This window comes from Colletotrichum costaricense (assembly GCF_030867565.1).
Source record: "Colletotrichum costaricense strain IMI 309622 chromosome Unknown Scaffold_1.1, whole genome shotgun sequence".
Classification (NCBI taxonomy): domain Eukaryota; kingdom Fungi; phylum Ascomycota; class Sordariomycetes; order Glomerellales; family Glomerellaceae; genus Colletotrichum; species Colletotrichum costaricense.
This window is the reverse complement of record NW_026848230.1, coordinates 346165-369618: the sequence shown is the minus strand read 5'-3', so window position 1 is coordinate 369618 and position 23454 is coordinate 346165. Positions and strand designations below refer to the sequence as shown.

The following is a 23454-nucleotide window of genomic DNA, read 5'->3' as shown; positions in this document are numbered from 1 at the left end:
CGCGCTTGCCCTCGATCCCACATCCCACATCTCCCCCAACAGTGTGCGCCTTCCCAAGTTTTTCGTCCCATTTTGGGATTAAACAAACATGACGTCAAGCCAAACTCGCGAGGTACCAAGGTACCTAACCACGAACACTCAGAGGAAGGAAGACACCAGCGGTAGTCACCTCAACATCGTTCTTGCCTGCCACAGACTGTAGACCCCGGACCTTATTCCTTAAGCTTAAAGTCGACCTCCCTCCCCTTCCTCTGCCCTCTCTTCTCCCTTCATCCCTCACAGTCAAGCCACCCTCTCCCATCCATCACAGCTCGCCAAGACACTTCTTGCAGCTCCCGGCGAGGCACAAGCAGTCAAGCACAGCCATCCCGTCTTGGCATCCTCTTCACCAAAGCTTGGCAAGACCTCTAATACGACACTGCACAACACCCAAAAATAACGACACCAACATCATCAAAAAAACATCACCATGGGCATCTTTGGAAAACGTCGCGAGGCGGCACCCGCTGGCGCTGCTGCTACCGGCCATGCCAACGGTCACCATAACGGCGTCTCTAGCAAGCGTCGTGGCGCTGAGCCTTACTCCATGTCTACCCGTCCCAGCTTCGGGCAATGGCTCAAGGGCACCCTCATCGACATTATCACCATGATCTGCATGGGCGCCATCGGTCTCGGAGTAAGTTACATGACGTCTCAACATCGCATTTCCAAGCATCGCTAACAATGTTCAGATTTACATGGCACCTCCCGCCCCGAACCGTTCCTTCGCCGTCACCTTCGCCGATGGTGAAGTTGTCTACCCCCAATTCGCTTACCCCATGCGCAACGAAGTCGTCCCCATTTGGCTTGCTGCCTTCCTGGCCTCCGTCATCCCCATCTGCATCATCCTTCTCATGCAAATCCGCATCCGCTCTTTCTGGGATGTCAACAACGCCGTCATCGGCCTCCTCTACTCCCTCATCTGCGCCGCCGTCTTCCAGGTCTTCATCAAGTTCCTGATCGGCGGTCTGCGCCCTCACTTCCTTGAGGCTTGCCAGCCCGACCTGTCCCGTGTCACTAGCAGCCAGGGTGGCATCGCCCGTACTGGCTACAGCGCCGCTGGATTCCAGAGCTTGTACGTCACCAAGGAGGTTTGCACCGGTGACATGAAGGAGATCAACGATTCTCTTGAGAGTTTCCCCAGTGGACACACCACTGCTGCCTTCGCCGGCTTCGGATACCTCTACTTGTACCTTAACGCCAAGTTCAAGGTCTTCTCCGACTACCACCCTGCCATGTGGAAGCTGATCATCACCTACATCCCCATCCTCGGTGCCGTCCTCATCGGTGGCGCCCTCACAATTGACGAGTTCCACAACTGGTACGACATCTTCGCCGGTGCCGCCATCGGTATCACTTTCGCCTTCTCCTCCTACCGCATGACCTACGCTGCCATTTGGGACTTCCGATTCAACCATATCCCCCTGAACCGCGGCCAGGCCCTCAACTATGGTGCCGAGGCTGAGTTGTACGATGCTGTCTTCACTCGCAAGGCCGGCTGGGGCAAGCGTGGCGGCGGTGGTATCCTGCACCGCGAGAAGCACCACGGCCACGGCCACAGTGCTTCCACTGGCGCCGGTGTGAACGACTATGGCGAGCCCGTTGGATCCCGCAAGCCCGTCGGCTCTGGGTCTCGCCACCCCGATGCGATGGTTTAATCCCATCTTGAGTAATGCATGCCTAGATGGCAAATGGTTTTGACACCATGAAATACAGAATCGGAGACTATCATCTCCGCAGATGCTCAGCTGGAGTCTTGGAGTCTGAGAGTTATGATTAACGGCCTCGCTGAAGAAACTACAATACCCTACAGCACAAGCTTGTACATTAGTCTTTATCCGGTGTTTACACCTAATGGAAGTTTTAATACTTGATCTACATTTGTCTTAAGTTGGTGTAACAATAGTGCTTGGTGACCCTGTGTTGTCAAGAGAATAAATATCTTGCGAACAATATTCTCCTGTGATCACATCCGTCTGTGGATGTACTTGGACAAGTCTTCACCCATCGAGTCAAGCCACTTGTTTCACGGTAACGTTACCATTTAGTAAGGTTCATACATCCGTCATCTTTGGGTAATTATTCAGCTGCTGTTCACCTTTTTCTTGACAGAACGTCGCACGTTGGCAGTTAGCTGTACCGTGCCACATTGGTCAGAATCACATAAGAGCCCGCGCGGTTATTCAACACTCCGTGAATCCTACAGCCTCGTCCGAGACACCACTACGACCTCAAAATGCCTACTAATATCTTGAGTCTTTGCATGCGGTGTTACACGAGGGGTCGTCTGAGACGGTCAGCTTGCATAGATTCCTCGTACATTCGGCTCCTATCAGCCGCAGTGTACCCAGCATGTGTCCTGGCTGTATTAGCTTGTGACGTACGCATCCTGGCCAGAACAAGAAGGGGAAGTATTCACGGCAGGACGCTTCGAATTTCGTTCCAGGCTTGACATGCGGATCGATGGCACATGGTCGGGTCTAAAGATCCTGCGTGAGGGATATGCTGTTGGCATTTGCGTCGAAGGGTCGGGTCTTGGGGGCATAAAGACCGGGAGACTTCCGCCCAAATGCGAAGGTCGATGCCCCCGAAACTCTTCTAGTAATCACAAATAGTGAATTACGCTCAAAACAATATCGCTCAGAGTGAAAGCTTATTTATCAAGTCAACTATCTCACCACCAGAATCCCTCAAACCAAACACACATCCAACTCCAAAATCTCAGACACCAACATACCCTCGCTTCGCCAACATGACGAAAGGATGCCCGGGATGCAACCGCCAGATCAAAGACTACCAGACCTATTGCGTCTACGGATGCAGCCAGGTCGCCTACTATGAGAACAAACGTCGGCGGGAGCGCGAACGCCAGCGCCAGATGGAAAGGATGCGGGAGAGGGAACGGAGTAGGGTGCCGCCTGTGTTTGTTTACTTCGGTTCCGGCGGTGGTGGAGGAGGAGGAGGGTATAATCGGGGACACGGGTATGGTTATGGGCATCATGGACACCATAGATCTCGTCATTATTATTAGGATCTGATTGTCAATTTCGCACAATGATGGAGATCCTGGTTCGCGAACGAAACGAACCTGCCGTTTGACATGTTGAAATTGAAGATTCTCAATTTGATCTTCCTCGCGCTCGCTCAAAGGGGAAATCGATAGAAACACGTAACCTAATTGTCTTGAAAGCTGAACCAACTTTGCCCTTATGTTCGTGTCAAATCGGCAACATTATCTGTCTAAGATACGTACTCGCATCATTTGAATCTCAAAGTGTTAACATGTAGAGGGCGTATGTAAAATGTTAGAATTCGCCAAGGCCTTCAATCACACGTGGTCCTTTTTCTACTTCAATAGTACCCTGTCGTATTTTGTGACGTGTCGAGAGTAAGCAGACTCTATAACGTAGTCCCGACACCTCCTTCTCGATGCCACGCCTCATAGGCTTATTACAAAAGGACACCGCATCCAGTCCTCTGCGGATCCTCCACCACCTTAACTACCCCTCTCTAGTGACTTTGTGGCAATCGCACTGCCAGAGCCTACCGTAAGCAGCAACACCCACCCACCTACCCTATCGTCTAGCCTTGTCTTGCCATGTGAGCTCAGAGCCGTCAGAACATGAAAATCCCGGGCATCGGATATATCATTCATACCCGAACCTCTTTTTCTTTCCAGCGCCCGACATGAATGAGTCTAGAGGTTCGGGTGCACGTAATACCCGAGAGATGAACGTCGATCCCTCCTTGGCCTCACGCCATCTTGTCAGTGGTGAAGCAGACTGACTATCAATGAACAGCGCATAGCCTGATTGAAAGATCAGGCTAGGAGGCCGCGTGTGCACTTGAAGTTGTACCTGGACCTGTGTGGTGGTTGGTACATTTGTCTCTGTGCTCCTTTGTCATACATACCAGGAATCATGTGGATGAAGAAAATGTAATTAATCGTATCCAGCTTGAAGTTGAGGGTATATAATCCACAACAAGTCCCGTCCAAGTCGTCAAACTAAACTTGCCTCCTCTCCTCAAAAAGTCAAATTCCCATCTTCAAGCCCAGATCAACGAGCTCGACTTGAACTTGCCAAAAGTCTTGCTTACCCGCTTACTGAAATCCAAAATTCAACCTTTCAATCCTGCCTACAACACCAAACCGCAACCATGACGAAAGGCTGCCCCGGTTGCAACCGCGAGATCAAGGACTCTCAGACCTACTGCGTCTATGGATGCAGCCAAGATGCCTACCATGAACAGCGAGAAGCTGACCGCGAAGCCGAGCGTGAAAGAGAACGCGAGCAGGAGCGGCAAAGGTCGCAACCGCTTGTTGTTGTCAATGTGAGCGGCGGGGGAAGTCAGCAGAGCAGTGAGACTAGCCGGGATAGTGAGGCCAGTCGTCGTTACTACTAAGGCCTCAACTGAAATTGCAGTGTGGCGACAGATGTTCGAGTTACTCTGGAAGGGGTTATGTCTGCAGATAGAGTGTTAGGTCAGAAGATTAACATGTTTCTACCGAGTCAACTCTCTAGTATTGCTTGGACTTTTGGAATCGATTCAGATCGGAACGCAAAGGGCTCCATGCTTTGCTTGAGAATAATCTTACTTCTACATGCGTCATCTGTATTTCCAGTATCATGCATCTGATCTGCCTATCGTTGCGTAATTCCAATACACTTTTTTGTCTTATCCGCAAGGTCTAAAGACGCCAGCCATGCTTTGAAACTTCCTTATATGTGCCCCTTAAGGTGGCTGAACCGTGCAGGTTGTGATAGACTGGATGAGTCTAGTCCCGCTTCACACCAATAACACCTATCCGGCGCATTCCAAACACACAAACGAGACAGACAAACATCATCCAGCCAAACATGGCCCAGAAGGCAACCCTGTAACCTACCATGAGGGCATCAGGTGACGACTTATCAGCGTACGAAGAGGCACTAGTCGCAGACGAGGCAATGACCTGCGCCACGCTGAGTCCGAGGGCTGTGCCGAGCTGAGCGCACGTGTTGAAGACGGCGCCGCTGAGGGCCTGCATGCGTTTGGGGAAAACGTCGGAGACAATGAGGAGGCCGACTGTGAAGAGAATGTCGCAGCTGATCGGGGTGAGGATCTACATGGGGATATCTTAGTTGCCGAAAAGTAGACTGAACGGATGAAAGTCGTAGGTTATGGGTGTTGCCTGAAAATAGTCTAGGTTACGGGCGTTCTCTTTGCTTACCTGTGCGAAGAAGGCGTTCTCCCAATACAGTTGGTTAGTGCGAATGAGGGCCATGAGAAGCGGCGCAACTGTGCTCATTGCCGATGAGATCAATAGCATCCATAAGACGGGCATGCGGTGGACAAAGATACCGGTTGCGATGCTTGTAAGTGCACCAGCGGCGAGAGATGGAACGACCTGGACTGATGCCACCGTTGCTGACAAGCCCTGGACCTGCTGGAAGCTGGTTTACGTTACTGAAGAAGTCCGCCAAACAGTGCCATTATGACTTACAACAAACTGCTGTAAAGCTCCATACAGTTGGTGAGAGCGTTGGTAAGAAGTACCATGACGCAACAACTGGTGAACACATAGCTGCCCCAAAGCGAGTTGGGAATCAAAGCTGTCTTATTGTTCTTCACCCGATGATGCATCCACCCGACAAATGAAGGGATAGAGCAGCCGGCTATTGCCAGAAGCGCAATGCTAGATGGCTTGCGGATATTGTTGATGTCGGCTGACAATGATCTGTGCCAGGTTAACCATTTCGTTCACTGAGCTGTGCATAGACCAGGTACTTACGCCAACACATATGACAAGGTCGCTAGGCCGGTACTGACCAGGACTACTCCCACGGTATCAATATCCTTGGCAAGTCGCTTCCAGATAGATTGGTCGTTTCTTGTCTGAAGGTCGCGCGGCAATGCCCAGATGGCAACCAAGAACAAAGCCGCACTTGCAGCCGCAGCCAGGTAGAAAGCCGGTCGCCATCCAATATTATCAGTAAACACACCACCCAGAACCAGCCCAAACAAGAACCCCAGTGGCTGGGAAAAGCCCATGCATGCGAATCCCATATTGCGCGGCCGCCCCTCCTCCATGTTGGTCGAGATGATGGAGATGGACGAAGGCGTAATGACAGCATATGCCACACCCTGAAGAGCCCGAAACGCAATGATCTGGCCACCCGTCTGCGCCAGACCGCACGCCATGGCGAATATGGCGCTGAAGAACGAGCCCGTCAGGTTCACCCGCTTGTTCCCGACGACGTCGGCGACGGAGCCGGCGAGCAGGAGACACGATCCGGCCGTGAGGAAGTAACTGGAGCTAGGCCAGACGAGGAGACCTTCGTCCAGGCCTATGTTGTGCTGCATGGCGGGTAGGGCGACGACGATGATGCCGTTGCAGAAGCTGCTGAAGAAGAGCTGACCGCAGACTTGGGCGATGACGATGCCGGCTCGGGTTTTGGAGAGCAGGACGGGGGCGTTCGTTGCTGCTTCCTCTTCTGATTCGGTGGTCATTAGCCCGCTGGGGGCTTGTTGGAAGTCTGGTAACGCGTCATGGCTTTTTCGTAGTAAGGTGACTGGTGTTGACGGAGCAGGCTCGAATGTCTGCAACTCCGTTGCGGTTTGCGTTGCCATGTTTGCTGTAGAGGTCGATGTTGATTGGTAGTTGAAGTTCAATACCTCCGCAACACCTCAGTTGTGTGAACGAGCTCAAGTTGAGCAGACTCGACGGAATTTAGATGAGAGCCAAGTACATGTACAAAGTCTCAAAGATGCTGAGTGAGTCAAGAGCCCTGGCGACCCTGCTACCAAAGTTCTTTTGCTGATAAGTCAAGTGAGACGCCGCCCCTTAAGGGTTAGCACCGACAAGTCAAAGGGCGCAAACAAGACCGGGGACCGTCGTCTAATTGGCTCAAAGGTCCACATACGTAATCAGGCGGGATTAATCGCGGAAAAGAACATTTGATAAAGCTTTGTATGATTGAATCAATTTCTTTTACACCACCTTTTTTGCAATGTCAACAGGTGTTGTCATAAGTCCGAGATTTGGATTGTTCACAACTATGTCTCTTCATGTTAGTTATGCTATACAACGAATTCAAGATCGACTAAGAATAGAGCTTTGGTCTCTTAGTGTTTTACTAAACATATTGCTCGCCGTCTAATCGACGCAGCAGGAATAGTTGCAAGTCCCGCGCAGTCAATAGGGTCACATTCCAACTCACATGTCCTCTTCTCACTTTAGTGAAACCATCAACTCTTACTCTTCTACCGGTACCGGCCTCAGTAGCCACGGCCAAATTCTGCCACACCAACTACGCCGACTTTGTGTTTCGGTCGAATTGCCTTCAAACAATTCTTCGATGACCGCGTCGAGGCTTGCGCTAGCCCCTCTGGCACGATCGACGGCGTTTATGAGCTGGACATCCAGTGCAACAACATCCCCGATTGGGTGCTGGCACCGTCCTCAATTATCGTAGCCGGCGTTAGCATGTTCCTTTACGTGTTAGACCAATGGGCGCGTCAAGTGAGAATGGGGGCTCTGTATCGACTATCAAAAACCAGAAGTATTTGGTTGGCAAAGAATCTTCAATGTTGCTGGTATAAATGTGATCGAGGCAGCATACGTCAAAATAAGAGAACACCTAAAATATAATTACAATGAGGCTTAGGTATCAGGTTCAGCATACGCTGCAACACAGACAACATGGAAGTAGACATAGGATCAAGGAGGAGAAGGTCTACAAATACAAAGCTACTAAAACATACCATGATCATCACCCTCACAACTTCTCGTTAGAGTTAGCCATCTCAACCGCCTTCTCAAAATCCTTCAGAAATACCCACTTCCCACCCTCCTTCCACCCCTTCGCCCTCCACTCACTCCCATCCGCCGGGAAAACCTCCACAACGCCAACCAAACTACTATCATGCGACGCCACAACAAACACATCCGGACTCGCATCAAACCTCTGAATAGCACGCACCGTCTCCCTCGAAGCCTCCAAATCCATAAATATCCCACCCTCAGGCAGCGCATGGAACGGGATCCCATTCGCGTCGCTCCCCGCCTCCCCTAGGACCTTTCTGTAGGGCCCCAGGGCGGCATAGTTACCAGCCACGGGGTGGACTGCGTGAAACGCCCGTCCGGAACAGCAACTGTGGCCCGGCAGCTGGATTTCCTCTGGTAGCGTCGCGCCGCCGTGCGGTCTCAGGACGGAGCTGTGGTGGAAGGAGTCGCCTGCAAAGTACATGAAGCTATCTTCCGTAGTACGAGCCAGGGCGTTGATGTGCCCAATAGCGTGGCCCGGCGCCGAGAGGAGGTAGAAACTCCCATCGTTGAAGTAATCCAGCGCCTTGAGTCCCCCGATTTCAATCTGAGTGGAAGCAAAGTCTAGTTCACGCACTTCGCGGCCCTCGAACTCGCGAGCGAGGACGGGTGCGTCTGGGATGGTTGGGTAGCCAGGGAAATACGCCTCCTTCACCCCTGGGCCGACGATCAGCGATGCCGTGGAGGGGAAGAGTGACGGGCGGCCAATGTGATCTGGGTGTGCGTGACTATGGGCAATATCAGCCATCACATTCTCAAGTTTCTTTTGTCGCGCACAAAAAAGCAAACATGGCTTACGTACCTCCAGAAGAGCGCCTCAATCTCCCTCAAGTCAAGACCGCCCTCGGTCAAAATTTCGGAAACGTATTTTTGGGCAACCATCGTGCCATCCAAGTTCTTCCCCATCTCCAATACAGCTGGAGAAAAGTCATTGTCCCAGTCTTTCGGCAGACCGAGATCGAACACTACGCGTCTAATCTTTCCAGCAGAGTCCTGGTGCGTCACCAGAAATGCGTAGCCTACGCCGTACCACCTCTCGAAGCCGTTCATGGTAGGGCCCATGAAGGGTGCCGTGGGAAGGTCGCCATTGAGGGTTGTGTCGATGATGGAAACAGAGACCGTCGACTTTGAAGGAGGGATATTCAAGACAGAAGTTGCAGACATGGTTGCGGATAGTTGTTGTTAGTTCAAAGACTCAAGCAGGTAGGTGTGATAAAAACAACATCGTACCGGGCATATGGAACTTTTATATGAGTCTCACCAATCTCACCTCAAAGGTTCAGGCCCAAGCAAGCCAAGAAGCGCGGACGCGCGCCATAGCGGTTGTATTGCTCTTTGTCAGCCCTAGTCAGGCATAGCTTGCTCCCCGGGCCGAACGACATGCAGTCAACAGCAAGTGCCGGCGATGATTAATCCGAACTAGGCGGACGAACTCGGACCATAGCACAGTTACATGAACCATAGCCACGGAAACATGCGGGCTGACCAAGACGGCGGATCCGCGGATCATCCGCGGCTTAACATGGCATCCGCAATTCGAGCCCCAAAAGGGTCATCCGTATCCGTGGCGTCGATCCCGTCAATCGGATTCGAGAAAGGCAAATGACGCCAAACGTCCATAAAAACAATCGGAGCTCCCCCATGACTGCCCGGGCCAATTCACCTCGCCGGCCGTCAGCCACCGTTTCCCAGTCGGGCCAACCCCGTGCCCGCTGACCGGTGACTGGTCGGGTACACCTCCGCGGGTACCGGTGTGATAGTACCTGGGCTCTCGAAGTATGAGCACTTGCCCACCCTTCCGCTGGTGATTTATCCTTTTGTTATCTACGAAATCATACAGCAATTGTATGAAAGCCTTTTTCACAAGGACCAATTGTTTCCCGCATGACACTCCAAGCGGATCTGGGGATGTAAGTTGTTCATGCATGATGTGTACATGTGGACTTTAAGCCACCGCCTTCTTCTACTCAACCGGGTCAATGTATACCGGCATTGGACAGACGAGAATTATTTCAAGATCATTATTAGTCTAGCCTATCAAGATCAGGATGGTCTATCAATCCATCGTGATGCTCATCCATAGTACGATGTAAAAGCCCTCTCAAGGGTGCAAAACAATCATCCTCCACCTGGAACACGACCTGCCTCTTTCCTCCTCTGACTAGGCCGTCAAATCATGGATCTTGCGCTATGCGACAAATCCTCTTCGTGACAGTGGTATCATTAACTCTTTGCGAATCAAATCACAGAAAAACAATAAAATAGGCTGCGCCGTTCAGCACTCACCGCCCGCCATGCGCGCCTTCTCGTCATTGCTGTTGCTCGGGGAAGCATCAGCAGTGTGGGTATCGCCCGAGAGGTTGGTGTTGGTGCGGTGCTGGGAGCGGCTACGGCGGCCAGTCGACTCGCCAGTATCCTTTCGGCCGAAAGAGTGCCAACTCTTGAAAGAACTGAAGGTGATGGTCTTCTTGAAGTCGCGGCCCTCGTCTTCGCCACCCTGGCTGAAGGCACCGCGAACGACCTGGTGGTCGTCGAGAAGGTTGAAGGTGCGCTTGACGAACTTCCAAGCCTCGACGCCAACGACGTACAGGAGAGTGAATCCGACGACAATACCCCACTCCCAGGTGATGCCAATGTGCTTGAAAAGTGTGGTGTTGAGGGTCGGGATGTAGATGACAGGGAACACAGACAGGGCACCGATGATGACGGCCCAGAACAAGAACTTGTTGCCGTAAATGTCCTTGAAGAAGGGGAACTTGCTCTTGCTGTCGGGGTTGAGACGGAACATGGAGCGGCGAAGATTCTTGAACTCCCAGGCAGAAATGAGAATGATCCAGGTGAGCTCGGCAAAGACAGCGGCGCGGGCACGGAAGACGGGTCTACAAGCCTCGGTGAAGGTCTTATTGCACTCGGAACCCAGGTTTCCGCCGTTAGCTCCGTAGACGACAATAATGAAAGTGGCCAGGGTCAAGGCGCCCATGATGATACCATACACAATCATGTCAATGATGATCTGGTTGGTAAAGACACCACGCTTCTTATTCTGAGGGGGCTTGCGCATAACGTCGGAAGCAGCCTGCTCACGACCCAGACCGAAGGCGGGGAAGGATGAGGTAACCATGTTGATCCAGAGAATCTCAAGAGGAGAAATTGGGAAGACGGACAGATCGGCACCGTCGCGGAAAGCAAGACCGCAGCACAGAAGAATAACTTCGCCAACGTTGGAGCTGAGAAGATGGAGAATGAACTTCTGGATGTTGTCAAACATGCGACGACCCTGGCGAATGGCGGAAACGATGGAGTTGAACTTGTCGTCCGTGAGCACAATCTTGGAGGCCGACTTGGCGACATCAGAACCAGAGCCCATGGCAATGCCGACATCAGCACGGGCCAAGGAAGGGGCATCGTTGACACCATCACCAGTCATGGCCATGAAGGCGTTGCGGCGACGAAGGGCGTCGATCATTCGAGTCTTGGTATCGGGAGCACAACGGGCAATGACCAGAGGCAGCTCGGGCATGGCATCAATTTCGGCATCAGTCATTTTGTCGAAATCCGTGGCCTTCTGCACAACAGCTTTGGCTACTTCGTCGGGGAGAACACCCAGGTTCTTGGGGATGATGCCGACTTCTTTGGCAATAGCCTTGGCTGTCTCGGGGTGGTCGCCTGTAAGCATGTGGACCTTGATACCGGCTGAAGAACATTCGGCGATGGATGGCTTAGTCTCTCGGCGGGGAGGGTCGTAGATACCAGCGAGACCAAGAAGAGTAAGACCCTGTTCAACTTCGGTACGCAGGGCATCTTCCTTCTCCTGGGCGACGTCAGCCTGCTTGGTGGTAAACTTTCCATTCCAGTCGCGGCAGCCGATGGCAAGAACTCGCTGGCCTTGGGAGGCCAACTCGTTCATCTGGCTGAGAACGTCCTCTTTCAAGGCGTCGGTGAGCTCCTGTCTGTCCTCGCCAAAGCCGATGTGGGTGCAGAGATCCAGGATGCGCTCGACGGCACCCTTGGTGAAGACCAAACTGTTCTCGGGGCTCCAGATATCGGCAGTCTCGTCGTTCTCGGGGATGTCGTAGATGACAGACATACGCTTGATGGAGCTGTCAAAGGGGAATTCAGCAAGTTGTTTCCAGCCCAGGCCCTCGAGGGACTTCTTTCCGAGCTTGAAGCGGTGTGAAAAGATTTGAAGAGCAATCTCTGTGGGCTCGCCCGTAGTTTGCCACTTGGCTTCTTCCTCATCGTATCGGACAGTGGCCAGGTTGCAGAGAGCGGAAGACAGGAGGAAAGCCTTGAGGCGCGGGGTCATCTCAGCCTCATTCTCAGCCTCAGGCGCCTTCGCAGGCTGCTTGTTCTGAAGCTTCTCCTCGGGGACATCGAACTTGAGAACAGCGGCAGATCGCTCCTGATCGTAGTCGCGCTTGGGGGCCTCATCGACGACCTTCTCCTGCTCCTTTGACTCCGAGTGGGTGACGCGACCCTTGGTCGGGTCGTTGGGGCTTTGCGAGTCTCGGACAGTGTAGGTGTGGGAGAAGGGAAGCCAAGCCTTGCGGACAATCATAGCACCCTGTGTAAGGGTTCCAGTCTTATCGGAGCAGATGTTGGTAACACCACCAAGGGCCTCGAGAGCAGAAAGGTCTCGGACGACGACGTTAGACTTTCGCATGACCGTCACGGCGACAACCATTGTGATAGTGAGGACACTGTTAGGCTACTGTTAGTGGTAACTTTGATTGGCAAAGAAGTACTTAGGACTTACGCGACGAGAGATTCCGGGATGATGGCAATACCGAGAGAAACGGCATAGATGATGACTTCGCCAGTAACATCGAACTTGTGAGCAGCGAAGACAATGATGGCCAGGATGATGGCACAACCGAAAAGAAGGTAGGCCAGAGCGGCCAGCTTCTTCTGCAGAGGGGTACCCTCAGTGAGACCCAAGAACTTGCCAACAGCATCGTAGACACGTCTAGAGAGACCAACAACGGGCTGACGCTTGCCGTACTTCTTGTAGTTCATGGAGCGACCGGGCTTGCGCGTCTTCTTTTGAGTAGATGCAGCGATCTTGCCGACCTCGGTCTGCATGCCAGTAGCAACCACAATACCGCGACCACGGCCCTTGCGAACGATTGTTGTGGCGTATGCGATGTTGAGGCGGTCACCGATACCGACTTCGCCCTCTTCCGTGGCTTTCTTCTCAGAGCCAGGGACCATGATGTTGGCTTCGGTGGTCTTATCGACGGGTTGAGCTTCACCGGTAAGAGACTGCTCATCGCAAGACAGGTTCATAGCCTCGAACATGCGCATGTCGGCAGGCACTGTATCACCCATCTTGAGAAGAATGATGTCACCAGGGACGACTTCAGCGCTGTTGCAACGGTTAGCATGTTTGCCAAGGGAAAACAAGCAAGGCGGCTAAGAGCCAAGAGAGCCAAGATGAGAGGAAGCGGGGGGGACCGCGCGTTGACGCGTTGTGCATACTTACTTGGGAATAACTTTGGTCTTTCCGTCGCGGAGAACGTTGGCAGAGGGGGCAGAAAGAGTGCGGAGAGCATCCATCTGTTTCTCGGCACGGTATTCCTGCCAGAAACCAATGGTGACGTTGGCGACAATGACGAAGGCAAGAACGCCGCCCTCGATGTAGTCGTTGATGGCGAAACTCAGAATCATGGCGAAGACGAGAACGAGCACCATGGCATTGAACAACTGCTTGCTAAGAATTGTGTACCATGGCACCGACTCGCCAACTTCGAACTCATTGGGAGGGTACTTGTCCGAAGCCTGCTGGACTTGCTGCGAAGACAATCCCTTGTCGGGGTCAACTCCGAGCGCCTGCGCGGTCTCTTGGACCGTCAGCAAGAAGGGGTGTTTTGGGTAGTCACCAGACATTGTGTCGTGTCTGAGCTGGCGACGTTGATGCGATGTAGGATGTTTCCATTCACGATCGGGGTGGTAGGTGGAGAGAAGCTTGAATCAGCTGTAGAACTTGCCAAATCGAAGCTGGAGATAGGCGGTTGTAGTGATGATGCCTCTCACTCGCGGATGAGGTCAGAGAGGATGGTTGATGGTTGGCTTGGTAACCTTGGAAAAGCTTCTTCTTCCGTTGTGTGGTTGGAAGGAAGGAGAGGGAAAGCTATCTGACCGACAGATCTAGAGTTTGAGATGACAAAGGTTGGAGGGGGGGACAAGGCTACCTTTATAGACTGACAGCCGGGAGACTGGTAGACTTAGAAATGCGCAGGGTTTCGAAAAGTTTGGAAGCTTGTGCCTCGTAACCCACAAGGTTATCAGCGTCAGACTGGGGAAGTGAAAGAAAGAGAAAGAAAAAGCTGGGAAAGATGCCAAGGTCTGGGCATATGATAACACGCCCCCCTTCCCCTTCGTAGAGGGGCGTTGTCGTGAAGGGAACATTGGCACGAGAGCTTGCAAAAGAAAAAAGGCATTCGGTCATTGTGCCGACTGAAAGTGTGTGATTGGGCGTTGGTGGTTGTACCAAGGCGGTAGACATGGAAGCTTGACTTGGCTGAACTTGGCGGGTGGTGAGCTTCTTGGCTTTTGGAGACCGTTCCAGTTTCCTGAGAAGTTTGGTTTGGAATTGGAAAAGGCAGGAAAAAAATGAGAGACTGAGAGCAAAGACGGTCCGGTTGGGTGGTGGTCCTCGGGTGACGATGACCTTGGCGGAGCTCTTGGCGGAAGGAAGCGGCGTGGACGGAAGTGGGGCACCCAGAGGGAGTGGGGTCCGGTGGTGGGGCATGGATTAAGGTAGGGAAAGAGCAGGGGGCGCTGGAGAAGGAAGGAACTCTGGAGAGAAGGGCCGGAGGGAGGCCCGGGGGTACGCAATGTGAGTATGTATTTACTCTCTTGCCTTACTCATTGATATATCAAGGCAGGTTGCAGGTTGTTTCTCTATGACATCTTATCGAAAGAATGGAACTTCATCATGAGAGACTGGAGGTATGGCATTTGCTTACTCATATGGGCCAGTTGTGTCAAGCGGCCAACAGATCGTGAGCTGCAGTAGCAGGAGGACGGTGTTCTGCCATTGGAGCCTCCATGCAAAACAGCAGAAACATGACTATAAAACGAACAGGCCATTGCAGCTGCAAACAGATAGAAAGTTTTTAGCGTGCACACATATTTAAAAATTGAGTGTGACTCTGCAGCTTTTCTCGCTGCGAAGGCAATGGAATGGAACGAACCCATTTCATGTCAGTGACGCCATTGGCCGCCTCTCGGCGAATAAAGTTATTTGATGCGATAAACCAATGGACAGTCTCAACTGCGCCATGGGGGCATGCATCACGTGCTACTGGACTTGCTCGAACCAGACGCACAGACATTTCCACATTTTATATGGGGTCTTTTGCACGAGCATGTTGTGTGATTGGCCTGTCATCTCTTGGCCACTGGATTCCTTCTCTCTTGGCTTTTGCCTCCAGCTGGTCCAGATACCACAGTACCTGGTTACAGCGGGTGGAGGTATCTTACCAGCCAAGATGCACAGCCTTGGTACTTACGCACCTCAGCGGACTCGCCGCGACTATCCGCCGTAAGTTGGTTGCAAGGGGGCGAATCATGGCGCCTTGGCTGCCCTGAGAGCCTGAGAGCCGCTGGGACTGGACGCCTATACGCTGCTGTGTCATGTTCGTTTTTGTTTGGCCGTTTGCGTTGCACCTTCCCGGCCACGCATAGGTACTTGCCTGGATACGAATGGGGAGGTACACCCAAATGGAACAACTCCCGGCTTCACCTCAACAAAAAAAAGACCCCGAAACAACGTGATCCTTTCAACAACGCCGCCTCTCCAGATGCCGAACTCCTACTTGCACCCCGGAACGACATGCCAAACCCAGTCATCGTATATCTCCGAGTGCTAAGGCTGAGAGAGGCTCTGCTCTGACTCTTCACAAGCTTTGATATCACGTGTACCCTCCCTACGCGTCAGCTGATCAGTCTTCTTCGTATGGAAGATGCTTGCAACCCAACACGTCGTCGAATCCATCACCGAACCCGAAGAAAGCCGGAGCCCGACGCTGACTTCGCGTTCCGCCGGGCGGAGCGAGATGGCGACACCGGATGGCACGCCACTTTCAATCACTTTTCGCCCAACTCCGTCCGCTGCCAAGATTTCGACCTTTACCACACCAGTTCGTCCGCGCCGTCGGTCGTACACTATCTTTCACACCATCTAACACCAGCTTGCGTATCAAAAGGTCTGGCTAGGCAGACTTGGACGGAAGGACCTTCAAGGTGGACCGGGGTTCGATGGCGAGCCGCCGGCGCGGGCGACGTAGGAAACCTCTCCAGCCTCCGGACAACGATTGCCGGCGAACGTCGCCGTGCCGCCCCGGGCATGGGCATACGAAAAAAGCAAGTCTATTCCGACTGCAAGCGAGGAATGCAATAGCCATCCTGCCATTTCTGCAACCGCTATCCGTACAACCATTCACTCACGCTGGAATGTGGGTTTCTGGCAGTCGTGCCCAGCCTACATACCATCAATACCGAATCCTCTAGAAGTAGACCCATCCTGATCAACTGGCAAGGCGACAAGTATTCTACCTACGGCCTCCTGTCCATGCTTCGCGCGTATCATATACCTACCATGGCATGACTACAGTCAGGACCTAGCTACCCACCATTGCGACTCCGTTTGCGCCGGCTCTACTTGGCGGCCCTTGGCGGTTCTTGTCCTACGACTCAACGACGTTGGATCAGCTCCGACGTGGGATGACCGAAGCTGGGCCCAGGCATTCTAGACCCCAGAAAATCCCCATTGACCCCATAATCCCACATCGCCGTCAATTGACCACTCACGGCCCCGAAGCCTGCAGCCCGCAACCCGAGGACACAGGATCGCAGCTCGCACTACCAAACCACCCATCACACACAGACCAGAACGAGGGGACGAGAGACATTACATCGCACACATGGAGGGGTTGCGTCGACGATCCAAGCGCAATGCTGATCCCTTCTGTCGGTTTTCCTCATCTGTGCTGTCTGTCGCCCATCACCCCGCGCTCGGCGCCCGTATATGCGCACGAGGCATCCGAGATCGAATTATCGCCCCCGGCGGCTAGTGTACTCCCCCTTCCTTATCCGAACTGCTTCAAACCGACGTCCTCGCCAACGCCGAGCTCAAGTTTCCAATTCTTGTCATTCTTGTTCACCAAGTGCAACATTGTGTGGTCTGACAAGGTCACAATCTTCTCGGTGGAGTTGCCAAGCGCTTGGCTTCTCGCGACCGCGCAAGATGGTGTGGACCGGGCCAAGTGACGTAGGAGGTTCAACCCAGAGCGCCCTCCCCCCCCCCCCCTTTGAGCCCCTCGGTTCTCTCGTTCCACGCTCGCTCAGGCCAGAACACCACTAGTTCTTCCTCGCATGTTCTTGGCAACGAAACTATTTCGCCAAGCCGTCGCCGTGGTCCCTGGTGTTGTCGAAACCACAGATCGGGTTCGTGTATAGCTTCGTAAAGAATCCAAATCATGCTCACTGACACTCTCCATGCCGTCATCTCGCGCCACCGGCCATCGTCCCGAACCAACCCCTCGGAACGGCCTATGTTAGACTCTAATTGTCGGTTTTCCCCTATGGCGCTATTAGCGTAAGTCACTTTTCTCTTGGAGAAAACAATACGTTGCTCGCACGTTTGTAGCAACATAGCTGGGATGAGACACCTAGCCGGTGGGTGGCAGCATGCTCGCCCATCACAAACACACTTTGAGGGTGGTCACTACAGCAACAACTCGCTTGCGATGATAGTCGGTACTGCAGTCATGACCTAAGCCTCTAGCTATCCGTTTGCCCGTCTTACCCTTTCCTCGTTCGCGGAATGGTCCACGCGAAGCTTGACCTTTGCTTATCCTCCCACCTCCCATGAGCTTGTATTACGGCACTATGCATGTACCCACGTCTTGGATGATGGAATTAATCCCATTCCCAAGCGTCTGTCTGCCGGTCCTGCGGGGTTGGAGGCATGCAGAATGTATACCTTGCCTTTGACGCTTGGCCGCAGCGCCGTCATCATACATAAAGCAGCAGAGACGAGTACCCACCGAGTCGTAACTCGATCAGAAGATGAAGGATCTCTCAAAGGACCAGACCGCAGCTGCTTTGAGGGGTCCTTTACTGCGCCGACGCCCTCCTCTCCACCTGTGACTTTATCCAAGGCTTGGTGCTCTTGGGATATTCTTGGCCTTGGCGAAGCTGACCAACGGCCAGATCAAAAGGTTGTAAAACGGCTTTGCCAAGATTAGGCGATCAGCTGAAATCCAGCAAGAGGGAAAACAGATTGAGCTATAGATCTACATGCTTGGTTCCATTGCGTTGCCACACCTTATCTGTCAACAAGTCTTTGATATAGGTCTTGTTAGATTGCTAGATTGCCGATGGGGTATGAAGCTTGTGAGCCATTGGCTTTTGTTTAACCGTCCAAGCCGAGAATCACCCCAGATTATTGATTGAGTAACATTATCTGAGACTATTGGCCAGTTCATGTGATACTTGTTGACTGGTACAACTCGTCTCTATTGGCCACTGATCATTGCTGAAGCTCCTGGGTTCGACAAGCGTCGAGACATTTGTCGCTTGCCCAGTAAAGCATCGCAACAGAGCTTAGTTGCGCCTTCCGGATGCGTTGCTCAAGGTAGATGGTTTCCAGAGTACGGTGCAACTTATTTCATGGTCAACATTGCACTTACGAATCTGTTCTACGGTGTAATACCTGACGCCACAAAGGAAAAGTCGGTCAGAACGCTAAGAGTTGCGCAAGTATGTCCGTTATATAAGGTGTGCAGATGTATTCAACCAGTCTCCAATGCCATTGACCGATACCTACGTACCTTCCCTCACTAGAAAGGGCCAGGATAGTGAAGATACTGCCAGGTTGCCAACTTGCAGCAGTGAAAATGAGAATCCCCAAATCCACAGCACTCTGTCTTCTCATCGCCAGGACGGTGAGCTGTAAGTCCTGCGCAATATCCTCACTTGGACAAAAACTAATACACTTTCCAGATGCTCAAGAGCTCTTTCAAGACACCATATCCACCGACGAGCTTCCTGCCCTTTGCTCAGTACTCTGTCTACCGCTCAAACTCGTCTTCCCGAACTGTGATACGCTCTGCCAGACATGCGAGAAGCCCAAGATGTTTTGCAAGACTCGGGAGACGGCCGAGTGTGTCGATACGTCCACTGACGTCAATAATTGTGGGAAGTGTGGGAACAAGGTAGGTGTTATTGTCTACATAACTTGCATACATCCTTTTTACCTTGTAGCCAGATATGCGGTATTTGGACTGACATGTTGAACACTAAAGTGCGGCGAAAAGGAAAGCTGTTGTACTTCGAAGTGCGTCCCCGAGAACAACTTTCAGGCCGATGTCAACAATTGTGGCAAATGCGGCGTCAGGGTACGTGGATATTCCGCTGCATCTTCTCCTCATAAAATCGACGTTCCCAATCATTTACTCATTTTCTTTAGTGTGACGAAGGTCAAGCTTGTTGCGATTCCAAGTGTATGAGCACGACGCAGTTGCAGAGTGATGGCAAAAATTGCGGAAAGTGCGGTACCAAGGCAAGTCACCCTCGACGTAAAGCCCAGCCCATCTTGTAGATGCAAGTATCGCGGTTTAGTATCGAAGGCTAATTGGACTTTACTAGTGCGGCAAGGGCACGACGTGCTGCAACTCCGAGTGCCTACCCAACGACACATTTCAGAGCGATCCCATGAACTGCAGCAAATGCGGAAACAAGGTGAGGCTCTTCCCCAACACGGTCCATTACCCATACCTACCTTAGTACAAGACGGTTCGACTGACTACGACAATAGTGCCCTGAAACCTTCAACTGCCACTCAGGCCACTGCCTCGAACCACACACCTGCAAAGCAGGCGTTTCCCTCCTCGAAAGCTGTCAAGACCCCATCGTCAGTGGATCAAGCTGCGGTGCTGGCGAAGACGAATTGTGCGACTGCATGGAGTCTGTTGAAGGCGATCCGTTTTGCGGCGCGTTCGATGGGCAGTTTTGTCAGGATATGTGCAATTCTGATAATGATTGCCAAAATAGTAAGGGGAAGAAGTGTGCGAGAAGGGACAAGACTTGTTGTTCGGCGGTGACTACTGATGATAAAAGTCACAAGACCTTTAAGGGTGTGTGTTTCGAGGCTTGTGCAGGGAAATGAGGTCCAGCGCCGTTGGTGGCTTGGTTTTCCACGTCTCTAACAGTCCGTACTCTACTCTACTTTGGAATTCTGCAACACAGCAGTCACGGGAAGTTTGTTAACATGGATATGTTATGAGTTCAACAAAATTCACGCAAGTCTGTGGAGGAGCCTGGCATCAATGGTACTAGAAGTCAATCATCGCCACATTCGTCAATATGATAGCTGCTGGTAACTCTTTACCACCTTGCTGCCTATTTTACTGCACGTAAATGCTGCTGTATATAGTCGATAAAATAGACACCTTGATATCTTTCGAAGAATGTTTATCAAATAACCCGAGCTTTGAATCAAACTACTGTCAGGTATTTTCCTCTACTCATGGTATCTCCGAAACGCAAAGCCTTCGACTCCGTGATGTCCAGCGTGCCCACTCCCTGAAACCTTCAACCTTACCACTCCGCTTCCACGAACTTCCTTTCGATGTTGGCTTCCGGAGATAGCCTCAGCGTAAATATGACATTGGAGCTTTCTTCCCACCCATGCTTCATCTCATTCTCATCTCCCTCATACCACACTGGTCTTGGCTTTCACCCATTGCACCACATTGGACAAGGTACATATACTCCTTTCCATCCTGTCAGGGGTATAACTAACGTATCAAGAGAATCTACTCACAGCCATCCATTCATTCACATACACAGCTACGTACACCCACGCAACCGCAAGCATGAAGCTGTCAACTACCCTCGCTATTCTTCTCGCCCCCATGGCAGTCTTCGCCAAACCCCCCAAACGTACCAGCGCACGCCACGTCAGAATCGACAGACTCCCCACTTGCATCCAATACTGCATTGGAGAAACACAATGGCGCATCAAAGGCGCCACGCTCCCAAAGCTCGCCGGCGAATGGTGCGCGAAAACCGCCGCACACACGCCGGACTGGATCAGCTTCGGCAAAGCTTTGGACGAGTGCAAGAAGCACCAGTGCGATAACAGCATCCAGTGGATCGACCTCGCCGTCTGGCACTGGGACATGTGCGAGTGGAGCGATGTCAAGGAGGAGGGCATGAACCTTCTCAATGGCTATCGCAAGGCGTACTGGTTGCCTAATGATCGTCAACCTATTCGACCTCCTCATTCGAGAAACTGGATCTCGGATGAGACGTTTGAGGCTCCCGATGAGTGGAATGAGAATAATGGAATTGGAGATGACATTCCGGAAGATCAACCTCCGCTCCACGGCTGATAGACCCTCTTCGACGAACCGCTTCTGAACGAGATTGGTGGCATCTGAGAGGATGGATATCAAAGTCTAGATATGGTCGTCCGGATGGATGCGCGTCAGTCGGCACCGGTCAAGATGTTGGCGACTACACGAGGCTTTTCCACCAGCCATTAATCCCATGTTCGATGCGGTCCCCGCGAAAGGTACCTATGCTAAATCAGCCACCATCAACTTGCACTAACCCTGTCGCAAGTAATGTTTCGATGACTACTCCGTTATTGATAGGTAGATATCAATGAATGTATCATGTATTGAAACATTATTGAGAGATTGCTGCTTCTCTCAGTCGCTCTCTGGGCTTAGAATTCTATTTGCAGAAACCCCTCCGTGTCACAAGGTCATACCTGTGTAGGTTGTAAACATAGACATCGTAGCTCCATAGCTCAGATTCAAGTCCGTAGCATTTGACAAAGTCCGACAGGTTTTGCGGACTTTCAACTGAAGTCCCTCTCAGTGAAGCCAAAATGTGGCTGTGGCAGTCACAGCTGAACGCAATTGTGACACTGCATGTAGCATGACTGCCGAGAGGCGGACTTGGCGGACTTTGAGCAATCCTGTTGCTGAAACTAAGTATAATCATTTCGCGTTTCCATTGATATCTTGCGCCTTACACTCACTTTTAACCATGACAGGTGCTGCTCTTTTCGTCGGAAGTGATGGACAAGTCGTTACTCGACATGACCTCCCTCCAGTCACAGCACGAGACGACGAGATTCTCATTGATGTCGTCTACTCGGGAGTCAACCCTGCGGATCTCAAGATAGTACACTTCACCAACTTCCGCAACTCTGTCTCGGGAACCGACTTCTGCGGCAAGGTCCTAGACTGCCCCGCGCTCGTCGACTCTGGGTTCAAAGTCGGCGACATCGTGGCCGGTCAGAGTGTTGCCCATGGAGAATACTCCAAAGAGTACGGCGCTCATAAGCCGCGCATCTCCACGCCGAAACTTGGCCTTTTCAGAGTCCCTGAGAACATGCCCCGCCCCGACGCTGCAGCCATAACCACCGTCAGCCACACCGCCAGCGACGCATTGTACAACCACTTCAAACTTCCTCTCCCAGGATCCAGTACTGATGTTGTTGAGGGCACGCTGGTTGTATGGGGTGGAGGAACGGCCGTCGGCCTGTCCGCCATCCAGCTGGCCCGAGCTAGCGGGGTTACCAACATCATCACTACGGCATCTCTCCCCCGTCATGATCTTCTCCGAGGACTCGGTGCAACCGAATGCTTCGACTACAAGGATGCCGATGTCTCAGACAAGGTCAGACAAGCGGTCATCAAAACAGGCCACTCTCGGGTATGGGGATTCGAGACCGCGGGGTCGCTCGAATCAAGTCAGCTGCTGCTCGGTGCGCTTACCAACATCAATGCCGATACTCAATTTTCTTGGGTCAATGCAACGGGTGCGCAGCGTCCGCCAAGCGAATCAGTCCTCGGATCCCGAGACTACGATATTGTCTTCGAGGTTGCCGGTGGTCGCCATGTCATCCCCGCAGAACCTGGAAAGGCCTCCAACATGTGGGCTGCTCTCAACTGGGTAGTCAAGAGTTACGGAAAGGGATTCGAGCTTCCTGTCGTGCGTGTGTTCGAGGGTACGGGAGAAAAGGCGCTGGAAGAGATGGAGACAGTGTCCAAGCAAGGAACATTTGGGAAGCTCGTGCTGAAGCATCCCCTTCAGTGATGCTAAGGCTAGGGCTGGTGTTTTCATGCAAATAGTCCGGGGCGGCTGCCAAACCCATCTCTCTCTTTCGAAGAACAAGTCAGGAAAGTGATGGAAGTGAACATCCCAGAGGTGAAGGAAATCCTGGGAGGGAAGAATGGGATGTCAGAAGCAGGAAACGATGCGTACTGATTTCACAATCTGGTAGTCATCAGATTTTAGAAGAGGCGGTTCATAAGGTGCTGACTTATACGGTATACAGGGACAGCGGACTTTGAAGTAATTTTAGTGCTTGAATCTTCAGGTTCCCTTCCCGGTCGGCGGACGGCCAGGGTCCCCACTTTCCTCCACTATCCATCCGCCGTTCCTCCGCTAGTGCTCCGGAGCAATTCCGCCGCATTGTGTACTGTGCTTGACGTGATACACAGTCGGCATTCTGACAGTCTACCGATGTAGCTTCAGCCTCCATGCTTGACATCATGCTTTCTACATGTCTCCGAAGCATT

At 52.3% G+C, this 23454-nt stretch overlaps 11 protein-coding genes across 11 annotated transcripts; 7 read left to right on the top strand and 4 right to left on the bottom strand.

Annotated features, from left to right (window-relative positions):
- Nucleotides 1–469: 469 nt before the first annotated feature.
- Nucleotides 470–1697, top strand: CCOS01_00146 (PAP2 superfamily protein; the record flags this gene model as incomplete). Its single annotated transcript, XM_060448343.1, has 2 exons — nucleotides 470–676; nucleotides 732–1697. 2 exons carry the CDS (start codon nucleotides 470–472, stop codon nucleotides 1695–1697), a joined length of 1173 nt encoding a protein of 390 aa, XP_060319781.1.
- A 1094-nt stretch (nucleotides 1698–2791) lies between these two features.
- Nucleotides 2792–3070, top strand: CCOS01_00145 (uncharacterized protein; the record flags this gene model as incomplete). Its single annotated transcript, XM_060448342.1, has 1 exon — nucleotides 2792–3070. The coding sequence occupies one exon, from the start codon at nucleotides 2792–2794 to the stop codon at nucleotides 3068–3070; it is 279 nt and encodes a 92-aa protein (XP_060319780.1).
- A 1127-nt stretch (nucleotides 3071–4197) lies between these two features.
- CCOS01_00144 (uncharacterized protein) lies at nucleotides 4198–4443 on the top strand (the record flags this gene model as incomplete). The annotated part of the gene is made up of 1 exon (XM_060448341.1): nucleotides 4198–4443. The coding sequence occupies one exon, from the start codon at nucleotides 4198–4200 to the stop codon at nucleotides 4441–4443; it is 246 nt and encodes an 81-aa protein (XP_060319779.1).
- A 373-nt stretch (nucleotides 4444–4816) lies between these two features.
- Nucleotides 4817–6651, bottom strand: CCOS01_00143 (uncharacterized protein; the record flags this gene model as incomplete). Its single annotated transcript, XM_060448340.1, has 4 exons — nucleotides 4817–5143; nucleotides 5252–5474; nucleotides 5525–5758; nucleotides 5813–6651. 4 exons carry the CDS (start codon nucleotides 6649–6651, stop codon nucleotides 4817–4819), a joined length of 1623 nt encoding a protein of 540 aa, XP_060319778.1.
- A 1148-nt stretch (nucleotides 6652–7799) lies between these two features.
- Nucleotides 7800–9010, bottom strand: CCOS01_00142 (metallo-beta-lactamase superfamily protein; the record flags this gene model as incomplete). Its single annotated transcript, XM_060448339.1, has 2 exons — nucleotides 7800–8574; nucleotides 8649–9010. The coding sequence occupies 2 exons, from the start codon at nucleotides 9008–9010 to the stop codon at nucleotides 7800–7802; spliced, it is 1137 nt and encodes a 378-aa protein (XP_060319777.1).
- Nucleotides 9011–10121: 1111 nt separating this feature from the next.
- On the bottom strand, nucleotides 10122–13732 carry CCOS01_00141 (potassium/sodium efflux P-type ATPase; the record flags this gene model as incomplete). The annotated part of the gene is made up of 3 exons (XM_060448338.1): nucleotides 10122–12546; nucleotides 12603–13211; nucleotides 13329–13732. 3 exons carry the CDS (start codon nucleotides 13730–13732, stop codon nucleotides 10122–10124), a joined length of 3438 nt encoding a protein of 1145 aa, XP_060319776.1.
- A 261-nt stretch (nucleotides 13733–13993) lies between these two features.
- CCOS01_00140 (uncharacterized protein) lies at nucleotides 13994–14685 on the bottom strand (the record flags this gene model as incomplete). The annotated part of the gene is made up of 3 exons (XM_060448337.1): nucleotides 13994–14111; nucleotides 14173–14566; nucleotides 14598–14685. Coding segments are annotated over 3 exons (600 nt in total), but the record flags the coding sequence as incomplete, so codon positions are not given.
- A 1121-nt stretch (nucleotides 14686–15806) lies between these two features.
- Nucleotides 15807–17119, top strand: CCOS01_00139 (uncharacterized protein; the record flags this gene model as incomplete). The annotated part of the gene is made up of 2 exons (XM_060448336.1): nucleotides 15807–16133; nucleotides 16475–17119. 2 exons carry the CDS (start codon nucleotides 15807–15809, stop codon nucleotides 17117–17119), a joined length of 972 nt encoding a protein of 323 aa, XP_060319774.1.
- Nucleotides 17120–17826: 707 nt separating this feature from the next.
- CCOS01_00138 (uncharacterized protein) lies at nucleotides 17827–18201 on the top strand (the record flags this gene model as incomplete). Its single annotated transcript, XM_060448335.1, has 2 exons — nucleotides 17827–18075; nucleotides 18184–18201. 2 exons carry the CDS (start codon nucleotides 17827–17829, stop codon nucleotides 18199–18201), a joined length of 267 nt encoding a protein of 88 aa, XP_060319773.1.
- A 549-nt stretch (nucleotides 18202–18750) lies between these two features.
- Nucleotides 18751–21249, top strand: CCOS01_00137 (uncharacterized protein; the record flags this gene model as incomplete). Its single annotated transcript, XM_060448334.1, has 6 exons — nucleotides 18751–18805; nucleotides 18857–19068; nucleotides 19159–19251; nucleotides 19502–19594; nucleotides 19671–19866; nucleotides 20705–21249. 6 exons carry the CDS (start codon nucleotides 18751–18753, stop codon nucleotides 21247–21249), a joined length of 1194 nt encoding a protein of 397 aa, XP_060319772.1.
- Nucleotides 21250–21913: 664 nt separating this feature from the next.
- CCOS01_00136 (uncharacterized protein) lies at nucleotides 21914–22969 on the top strand (the record flags this gene model as incomplete). Its single annotated transcript, XM_060448333.1, has 1 exon — nucleotides 21914–22969. One exon carries the CDS (start codon nucleotides 21914–21916, stop codon nucleotides 22967–22969), a length of 1056 nt encoding a protein of 351 aa, XP_060319771.1.
- Between the last annotated feature and the right edge of the window lie 485 nt (nucleotides 22970–23454).